The sequence below is a fragment of the Branchiostoma belcheri genome, unplaced genomic scaffold (assembly GCF_001625305.1).
Source record: "Branchiostoma belcheri isolate BF01 breed outbred unplaced genomic scaffold, Haploidv18h27 scaffold101, whole genome shotgun sequence".
Taxonomy (NCBI): Eukaryota; Metazoa; Chordata; class Leptocardii; order Amphioxiformes; family Branchiostomatidae; genus Branchiostoma; species Branchiostoma belcheri.
The window spans coordinates 861,065-872,191 of NW_017802392.1; the positions used below are offsets into that span (position 1 = coordinate 861,065).

The following is an 11,127-nucleotide window of genomic DNA, read 5'->3' on the forward strand; positions in this document are numbered from 1 at the left end:
AAAANAAAAAAAAAAACTATTATCTGTTTAACTTTTTTCCAAGGACGTTTGGCAAGCGTGTATGCGACGATTATGTAAATATTGATAATTCCACGTAAGCCATCAATAAATGCAAACAATAAAACGTTCCTAAAACACGTTGGTGTAAAGAAAAAGCTACGTTTTGTAATGTTAAGTTAATTTCTTTTCAAAGCATATCTCGGTATCAAATGAAGGTTTCAGGGCTGTCTATGATTTGTCTCGACTGTTCAAAGTGTCACGGGTTGCTGACTGTTCGCAAGCCTCGCTTACATCGCCTGTCGCCTGGCCAGACGTTATAACGCGTTTTTGCTGTACAGACACCTGACAAGTGGCATCATGTCGGGAGGGAAGCAGCAGTCCCGCACTGATACTGGAGGTAGTGTTTGTTTTGCCTGATTTTCTATTCTATTTGAGAACGATGGAGAGATGTTAATGATATTATACTATTTTTAAAGACCAGGCTTGTACTATATAAGCACCCAATAAATTCGGCTAAAGCGACGGTCACAACCCGCCGTACGTGCTCCTGCGTGCTGTCTACATGCAAAAACGTGGGCAAACGTAGGGCATCCGTGCGTGGTGAGTACCGCCTCCGTACGGAATCCTACGGATTTGGGAGCACGCAGACACGCCGTAGAACTTTAAGTGCATGTAAAACTTTTTTCTACTTGCGTTCTGCGGATTCACCACCCGTGCGTGCGAGTACGAGCGACGCGCGTGCCCAGTACGTGCCGTGCGGAAGAAGCACGTGTGAGTACGGCCTCCTTACGGTAAAGTTGCAATCGCACAGAGATCGTACGTTGTAAGCACGTACAACTCACTTACTACTTGCGCAACGTACAATGTACGCAACCGCTCACGGCCAGACGTGACGTGCAGACCACACTCTTACACCTTGCAAAACCGTGCGAGTGACGTGCGTCAATGCCACTCCTTCCGCACGTTTTCAGAAAAACGTAGCAGACGTAGCCTCCCAAAAAACGTACGGACAAAAAGCACGTACGGCGGGTTGTGACCGTCGCTTAACGTTAACTACCAGGACTCATTTTATACCTGGTAACCTTGGTGGTAACATGGGCACAGGCTGGCTGTGACCAACTTAAAGACTCTTCAAGACACTTTAGGTTTGAAACATATTGACAACAGATAAGGAATCCATATTGACAACAGATAAGAATTCATGTACAGCTGTACATAAAGACGTTAGCTTCATCTAACCCAGACATCTAAAGTACTGTAATGACAACACTGTCTTGCCCAGGTTTGCCTGGTAGTGTAATAGAGATTGACCGGCAGTTACTTTTACAGTTATAACAGAGCTCCTGAGTCTACTGTTTTCTCATACTACCAACTTGACACCAAAATTGCAAGCCTATCAAAGCTAATTCAGTTGTGTGAGTAACATTTTACATGTAGACATCTACAAGTAAACATTTCGATAAAGCGTTGACATGGCAGTTTGAAGAATTGAAACTTGAAAGGTTGGTTTTCCATAAACTGAATGTTGCAGGTAATATTTTCTTAAAGGCACTCTATGTAGTTTTTTGCGCAAAAAATTGAAATATTCTAATTATACTAAATTTTGGTGTTATTAGCAGTTACTATCACTTTTCAACACATTTGTGTTATTATTTCACATTTTTTTCGTATATTTTGTCTGTTCAAACAGTCCTTCTTCAGTTCCCGGTGCCACCGGTTTGCTCAGGCAGGACAACAACAACAACATACAGGGGTTGCCCCCTGGGGTGGCTAATTGGCCCGGGCATGCCAGGCTCGATAGACAGGGGCAGATGTCACAAGATATACCCTCCTTAGAAAAAACTCATATCTTTCACATGAGGTGGAATATAATTATCAACTTAGAGTATTTTGTTGGGCATGAATAAACTGTGGCCATTATCCCTTCAAAAGAGATAAAAAATCTGGTAAACGATTAGGTATTTCAGAAACTGGTAAGCTATCAACTGACACCCCACTGGGATGTAGGTCAAACCACTGGGAGTGGACAATACCATATGTGTGGTTTGGCCAGAGGTTGAATAGAAGATCATTCACAGTTTTCTAAGCTTCTAAGGAGCAAGGATGTTGTATTTTTTGCTGGGGAGTATAATTTTGGAATACTAATGGGTTAAGCCAATGTACTATGTAAAGAAAAGAATAAAAAATATACTTTTTGTATTGTCAAAAAACTACATAGAGTGACTTTAATAAGTTGACTAAGTTACAACTATCCTGATCATTTTGGACGGTATGATAGTGTTACTTTGTAAACAGTGCAGAAAAATATTCGACAAAGTGACCGTTATTATGCCCATGCTTTTTGTTTTTAGGGCAGAGACAGTCCGAGATGTTTATGTGTTTATGTATTTATGGGGGTCAATTCAGTATTCAAGCTACCGGAGAAGCCAAAGTAGAGAGCAGTACTTCTTTAGTGCGTCGTCCTGGGCACCGAAGCCTCCAATTTAAATGTTTTGTAGAATTGGTTCAAGAAGAACGGCACTTGTTAAGGGGTTATAACTCATAACTAGTGTAACTTTCAATTACTACACAGGTTGCTTAAACCGTGAGTTTATTGATAACATATGGATTATAAGGCTAAAAAAAGCTTGCTCTATTTATTTCTCTTCTAATGACGACAAAATGCCGACGGATTTCACAATAGCTGTTAAGTAGCACAGAACAAAGAACAAAAGAAGAGTACGTTGTGTCAATTTTCTATATATTTTATGGAGACTGGCTGAGCCATTTTGATTATTTTATGAAACAAATTGAATGCCACAGGAGTCATAAAAAGAGAAGACATCATTTAGGCGTATATTGACAGATCTGGTTGCTACAAAATACTACTATACGTCATATTTAGCTGTACTTTTTTAAACATTCGCAGCTTGATACATGGATTACTAGATTTTTATTTTATTGAAATTGCAACAATGCAAAACAATGCAACAATGCGATTTTATTGAAATTGCAACAAACAATGCAGCTGTTGCTGGTGTTATGTCCCACACATAGAAAATAATACTGGTCAGACAATACTCATTTTCTGATGGAGAAAGTCGTCTAAAGTGCCTTTCCAAAGGCACAAAATCGGTGGCATGTCAAGGCTCACCATTTAATAGATTCTTAAGTTTGATAGAGGAATTATTAGGTTTTATACGTAGACGGTTTTAATGATGATATGAATACCACACAGGCACCACGCCCATGCAGCAGCCCCAGACTGATTGGAGGTCACTTGCGGACGCAGGTGCGAATGTGCCCAACCCTTTGTACATCTCTAGAGCAGGTAAACCATTTTATCTAACAGATCGATTTTATACATTTTTAATGAAAAAAATGGAAACATTCACCGGCACTATTTTTTTTGGTTTGTTTTTTGTTGCCTCACTGGTTTTACTTTATATGTACATAGTACATCATAAATATTGTATCGCATGTATAATTATGTAATAGGTGGTAACGCATCTGATGCAATTTCAAGATGGCAAAACAAAAACCGTTCTGTGTGAGAAAATCTGCCTGGTAGTGAAATTTACAACTTTTCTTTGCATACTCTTGTCTAATGGTAAAATAACAAGTAGAAGTACATTGTAGCCAAACGCGACTAAATAAAACATTGTTGATATATAATTAATAATGTTAAAACAGATACCAGCTACGATGCGGACGCCAAGAAGAAGAAATATCAAAGTGTTGGCAAGAAGCTGTTTCAAGCTATCAACATTGTAGTCTGCTTGGGAGTTCTGATCTTAATGCCTTATTTGACAGGTACATGTAATACCTCTTATTTAAATGCGATGTATATTTATAGTAAAACTTGGGTAAACATTTGTTTTTGTCTTTTTTAGCATTTGTTAGTAAATTTGTGTTCCTTTTTACACATCTATCCTGATAAAATTACCCAGTTGTCTAGAGATATTATCAAATTTATCTACAACATTGAAAAACGTAGGTAGTGTCGTTTTTTTTTATCTAAAACAATCAAATTTAGCAGCTGTCCTTGGAAAATTGTAAAGCTGTCTGATGATATTGCCAGACTTGACAGGAGGGCTGGACATATTTCTATAGAGATGTATTGTTATGTGAAAACTGTATTGGTTTGGCAGTAAGTTTGTTATTTGGTAGTATCTTAGCAAATGCCAAGTATTTAATTGCTTTATGTTTACAGTTAAAGTCTGCAGTCATTCTGAGAAGATTGAAAAGCTGAACAGGATGGAACGGAGATTGATTAAGCTGGAACGTAAGTGTTTTAAGATAAAATCCGAAAACTGCATGGTGTAATGCCCAGGGCAACATAATAAGGATCAAGAAAGGCCGACATTTGCTCAGGAGCAAATGCAACATGGCTTCACCACATCCCCCGTACCAAAATGACCTATCCCCCTCCCTCACAAATTGATTGTTCCTTAATCACCCCTGGTCAAAAACGGTCTATACCTTCATTCAGCAATTGAAAGTTCCAATGCCCTGATCTGCTGTTGAACATGTAGATTGACAGGATCCATGCCACCATGTACTCTGCTGGGAGATCCATTAGGTCATTTGGTCCCCAAATTTGAATCCGTTTAACGAAGTTGCAGGGGCAGAAGGAGAGTCACAAGGAAGAAGAATGTTTTTCATCAATATTAATATGCTATGAAGTGATATATAACTATGAATACAGCAGTTAGATAGCTAACGTCCTATACATTATAGTTAAAAATTCATATTTGCCAGATGCAAACTTGATTTTCAAGATTAAAAATGGTATTTCTGATGCAAACTGTTGATTTTCAAGGTAAAAAAAAGGTTTCTGGCCCTCATTGTGGGAAAGCGTGACAAACATACTAAAAGTAATTGAATGCAGTTTACCTGTCAGGTGCCCAATGAGTTAATCCAATTACAGCCAAGCACTTAATCAGCAAGAAGATTACAACTGCCCAAGGATCTCAAAAGCTGCATGCCTACTGGCTGTTGTTTGGCGTTGCTTTCTGATGACACATTCTTTATTATACTTTGCTTGCTTACTTACTTGCTTAAGGCGGTCCTTCGATTTCGAAGATGACATCCCTCATTGTTGACTCTCTGACTCTCTCACTTGGTGTATTCTTCGATGGCTGATTAGGCCGATTCTAGCTGCTAAGACGCGGCCGCATATCTCGCAGATGTGCTGTCCCTGCTGCTGAGCCGGCATGTGTCTTCTTGCTCTGCTTGCCTCCGCCCTCTGGTCGTAGCTGGCCCTCTGGTCGTAGCTGGCTGTGTACGATTCGGTAGCTGTCGAGCATACCTGTCTCCAACGGTTTCTGTCAGCTGCTAGTTGTTCAAGACTTTGTGGCTCGATGCCACAGGACTTGAGGTTACTTTGAACATCTTGCGCTGGCCACCTGCGGAGCGTTTGCCCGTGGAAAGCTCACCGTACAGCATCTGCCTTGGTGGCCGGTTTGCAGGCATGCGGATCACATGCCCTACCCATCTGAGTTGTCTCTGCAGAAGTATAGGCCTATGGGGCTCGATGTTGGCTCTACGTCGGATCTCTGTGTGAGGAACTTTGTGCCACCAGTTAAGTCCCAGTATCTTCTGTAGGCAACGGATGTGGAACTGTTCTAATGTGCGGATGTGGTGCCTGTATGGGGTCCATGTCTCACCTGCGTAGAGTAGAATGGAGAGGCATACCGCCCTGTACACGGCGACTTTGGTCTTGACTAACAAGCTTCTGTTCAGAAAGACTTTTCGTGCAAGTCTGCCGAAAGAGGCAGGTGCAAGACCTATGAGCCGCTGTACCTCGTCTTTTATATCGCAGTTGACACTCAGGGTTGAGTCCAGGTAAGTAAAATAATTTACCCTTGTTCAGTGCGCTGTTCTTTATCTGGAAAGTGTCTGAAATACGTCCCACAGTAGGGGTCTATTCACTGTGTCGAATGCTTTTGTTAAGTCGACGAAGACCATATAGAGGTCTTGATGCTGTTCCCTGCATTTCTCCTGAATTTGTCGGGCTACAAAAATTATGTCCGTGGTGCTGCGGTCTTTTCTAAAATCGCACTGGCTTTCAGGTAAGACGTCTTCGGAAACTGTTTTGATAAGTCGAAGTAGCAGTATCCTTGCAAGTACTTTACCGGCGCACGATAGGAGGGAAATGCCTTTGCTATTGCTGCAACTTGCTCTGTCTCCCTTCTTCTTATATATGCTCACAAGATCAGAGTCTATTGTTGGGGGACACAGCCAGAGTTCCAGGCAATGATGATGAGGGAGTGGAGACACTGGACGACTGGCTTACCACCAGCTCTCAGGATTTCTCCACGCACTCCATCTGGCCCCGCGGCTTTGTTGTTCTTAAGAGAGTTCACTGCCGCGCGGACTTCACTGGAGGTTGGGAGCTCATCCATCTCTGTCATGGTTGGAAGCTCAGGAATGTCCTCGATGATGCTGTTGTCCACTTCTGTGTACCTGTTCAACAGTTGCTTGTAGTGCTCTGCCCATCGGGAGTGTATGGCAGTTTTGTCTGTAATTAGGGATGTTCCATCCGCGGACCGCACAGGGAAGTGGGACCCTCGCGTTGGGCCGCCCGCTGCCTTAAGGGTACTATAGAAGCTCTGTTGGTTACCACAGTCTGCATACCCTTGCATCTCCTTTGCTAGGTTTGTCCACCAGTCGTTCTTCATTTTCCTTATCTCCCGTTGGACGTGGGACCTTAGTTCCGTTAGCTTAGCCCGGTTAGCACGAGTTGGGTTTCTAAGTACTTTTGAGTGTGCTTTGTGCTGCTCCGAGAGGAGTGTTTGGATGTCTGTTCTCTGCTCATCAAACCAGTCTCTTTATTATACAGTAACTATTAAAAGTCTTAAATTATACAACTTTAAAAGGGTGCATACCAAAAGGTATAATGAATTGCGGTTGGTAGATATATAAAGCATACCAATACCGAATTTCGGATGATTTGTGTGTAATACTAGATGTGTAGGTATGTAGATAGCTTAAGTGACGCTTGACATAATTTTGCGACAATTATGCATATCTGCATTACATAATATGACTATTTAGGCTTGTGACATGTGTAATTGAGTTGAGACAGGCAGATATTGATTATGTAAATGAAGACTTAATTTGCATAATTAATAAGAACATGTTATTAGTCGAACATGGTAACTGCCTGGAATTTCATTATATAGTAGAGGGGATTCATTCCTCAAGCTACCGACATATTGCACATGCAGTCGTCCCTCAGTAAGACATCTGGAGCCGCATAGTTCCCTTTTAGAACTTTAATTCAGCCTGTCACACGACCGGTTTCGCCTGTGTGGCTTCTTCAAGTGTACAGAGGCTAATGACACAAGTGCATGAAGTTCTCACTTGTATACCTTTCCAGTGCATAGTGCCCTCAGGTCGGATCATGGCGTTCAGATCGCTCTGACCTGTTACAAAGTTCGTTTTGACCTTGGTTGACCTACTACATGACGTCATCTATTGTTCTAGAACAATTAAAGATGTCATAAAGGTCTTGACTACCATGTTACACAAAACGAAAAAAAAAGAGAAATCCATCTTCTTCGCAGTGTAGTCTTCTCCCCTGGCTGTTATTCTTGCTCTGGCTCTTGTGACAGGCTGAATAAAAGTTCTGAACGGGAACTATGCGGCTCCAGATGTCTTACTGAGGGACGACTGCGTGTGCAAGATGTCGGTAGCTTGAGGAATGAATCCCCTCTACTATATACTGCCTGGAATTTCATTGTTTGGGTATTTGAAAATTAAGTGAAGGTGAACATCATTAAACATAACTTATTTAAATAAGGCATTTGCATAATTTATGAGCAAAAGATAGAATGGATTTCTTTAAAGGCATCCAGTGCAGTTTTTAGGGTTTGGAAACCAAATTTATAGAGCCAATATTCTAGTCGTTTATCTACATACTAAGTTAAAATCCTACTATCCCAATGTATAGAGACCCTTAGGAAGCAAAAAGTTCCACAATTCTGACGGAAAACAGTTACTGAAAGGGCCCTCGGCTGTTTTTTAGGGTACCTCCCAGAAAATAAGAAAGCTAGCCTTATTCAGAATATTTCCAGTTTTGTTGCCCTAAGATGCATTGGATTCCTTAAGATAAGGCTCTTTTTTGGTGAAGAATATGATTTACTGATATAATCCATTCAATTGAATGTCATTTGCATAATGAGGAGGGATAATCTTTACTTTGTCAGTCATAAAGATTAACATCATTTGGCGAAGGTATGAGAAACTCTAGTTATTAAATGACCTTAGGGTATTAGAAGTAACACACTAAGGATTTTATTTCAATCCTTCAGGGTCTGTTGTGACAAGTGGTGGTCCAGATAAAAAGGAACCCATTCGGTCAGCTGGACCTCAAGGACCTCCTGGGCCTCCAGGAGAAAGGGGGCCCATAGGGCCAGCTGGTAATTGTTCTGCTGGACCTCCTGGTGAAAAGGGGGCTTTAGGGTTTTCTGGACCTCCAAGGGAAAATCATACCCTGGGACTTCCTGGACCCCCGGGAGAAAAGGGTGCCGTGGGACCTCCTGGACCCCCGGGAGAAAATGGTACAGTGGGACCTCCTGGACCTCCGGGAGGAAATGGTACCATGGGGCCTCCTGGACCTCCAGGAGAAAATGGTACCATGGGACCTCCTGGACCTCCGGGAGGAAATGGTACAGTGGGACCTCCTGGACCTCCAGGAGAAAAGGGACCCATAGGACCAGTTGGCCTTGGGACTGCCGGGCCTCCTGGTGAAAAGGGGGCTTTAGGGTCAGCTGGACCTCCAGGAGAAAAGGGTGGCTTGGGACCTCCTGGACCTCGGGGAGAAAAGGGGCCCATGGGGCCAGCTGGCCATGGTTTTGTCGGACCTCCTGGTGAAAAGGGGGCTTTAGGGTCAGCTGGACCTCCAGGAGAAAAGGGTGGTATAGGACCTCCGGGAGAAAGAGGGCCCATAGGTCCAACTGGCAATGGAACTGCCGGACCCCCTGGACCACCAGGAGAAAGGGGGCCCATTGGGCCAACTGGCCATGGGACTGCCGGACCTCCTGGTGAAAAAGGGGCTTTAGGGTCCGCTGGACCACCAGGAGAAAAGGGTACCTCGGGACCTCCAGGAGAAAGGGGGCCAATAGGGCCCGCTGGCCATGGGACTGCCGGACCTCCTGGTGAAAAAGGGGCTTTAGGGTCCGCTGGACCGCCAGGAGAAAAGGGTACCTCGGGACCTCCAGGAGAAAGGGGGCCAATAGGGCCCGCTGGCCATGGGACTGCCGGACCTCCTGGTGAAAAAGGGGCTTTAGGGTCCGCTGGACCACCAGGAGAAAAGGGTACCTCGGGACCTCCAGGGGAAAGGGGGCCCATAGGGCCAGTTTGTCATGGGTCTGCCGGACCTCCTGGTGAAAAGGGATCTTTAGGCATCAGCTGGTCAGCTGTCCCGCCAGGAGGAAGGGGGCCAGAATGGCCAGTTTGCTATGGGCCTGCCGGACCTCTCGGACCTCCTGGTGAAAAGGGAGCTATAGGGCCACCTGGACCATCGGGAAAAAAGGGGGAAATGGGGCCAACTGGACCATCGGGAGAAAAGGGAGACATGGGGCCAACTGGACCATCGGGAAAAAAGGGGGAAATGGGGCCAACTGGACCTTCGGGAAAAAAGGGAGACATGGGGCCATCTGGACCATCGGGACAAAAGGGAGACATGGGGCCATCTGGACCATCGGGACAAAAGGGAGCCAAAGGGCGAGCTGGAAATAGAGGGTCAAGGGGGCCAGTCGGGCCTACTGGATCTAAAGGGAGTAAGGGAAAGAAAGGGTCTAGAGGGTGTAAGGGGGTGAAGGGTCGTTCCGGGCGTGATGGAAGGGACGGGGAGAAGGGTCCTCCCGGGCGCGATGGTCCTCCCGGGTCACCTAGCAAGTCAAGATACAGAGGCAAATAAACCTGTTGTTTCGGAGGTTTTAACATATAATAAATCACCTTTTGTAAAACATAGTAAAAATTACGGAGAATGTATATATCAATAAATGCTGTCTCAACATTTCAGTTTAACTTAAGAGACTATTACATTTGATTCTCGTTTAGATTTACATTTTTTACAGGATGCAAAATAGATTTTGTGTTGTCACCAGTAAGTCTTTTAAAAAAGACTTCCCGGAGACTTACTGGAGACTAGACATCAAAGTATAACATGTACATGATGCATACTACACTACTTTAATTGTATAAATTCTGGTATCATTTCATTAAATCCAAATGTGAAAGGTGTTCATAATCAAATTATGAACACCTTATTAACGTACAACGGGCAAAATGATTAAACCGAAAATGTTAGCTTGTTGCCAATGGTGTTTTGAAATGGAAACAAACTTTAAGGTTGTTTATAATAGGAGAGCTTGAATCTGAAATTTGTCTTCGTCCGGCGGGTAAAATAGGAAGAGGGGCTACAATTTATGCGCAATCACTTGTATTTGCACAGCACTTCAATCGATCACATACCTTCGACTAATGATCTTAAGACATCAATTCTAGCACTTGTCTGATTTGCATGGCCTATGAAAGGTGATGTTGAATTGTACCAAACTTGTGTCAGCACTATGGTATTATGACTTTTTTTTGGTAAAAATTACGCAAAAGAGGTACCATTTTGCATATTACTAAATAATTGATATTCTATGATGTTCCTGTCTTATTGGTACATATACCCTACGGTGTGTGCTTTATGTCCTATCATAATGGTAGAGTACACGTGATTTATAAACTTTATGTTTTTATTTTGAAGGTGACACGTACATTTGCGTACAATTAACAGCTGATTGGGTATGTACCTTTAACCTCCCCTCTTTCAAACAGTAATAAAGAATGGCTATATTATGAAAAATAAAGGGACGTTTGGTAATAAACCGGAATGTTGACATACTATATACTATATATTTTTCACTCACAAGGAAGTGCACCAAGTGTTTACTGTAGATTACTCCCTATTGTTAGCAGGTGTTAGTCCATTTCATATGGCTTTATCTACTGCACTATTGTAAAATGAATAAGGCGAACCCGAATCTGTCTATACCGATCGTGTGTGCTACTTATATCCAATATATTTTCCTTTTCTCTTTTCGCCTTCTTTTTATGCGCAAGAATACAAGCCATCTCTTTAACTTG

General features: G+C 42.9%; 1 protein-coding gene across 1 annotated transcript; it reads left to right on the plus strand.

Moving 5' to 3' along the window:
• The first annotated feature begins 7,120 nt into the window (after positions 1-7,120).
• On the plus strand, positions 7,121-9,907 carry LOC109474059 (collagen alpha-1(I) chain-like). The gene is made up of 2 exons (XM_019774280.1): positions 7,121-7,139; positions 8,298-9,907. The coding sequence occupies exons 1-2, from the start codon at positions 7,121-7,123 to the stop codon at positions 9,905-9,907; spliced, it is 1,629 nt and encodes a 542-aa protein (XP_019629839.1).
• The last annotated feature ends 1,220 nt before the right edge of the window (positions 9,908-11,127 follow it).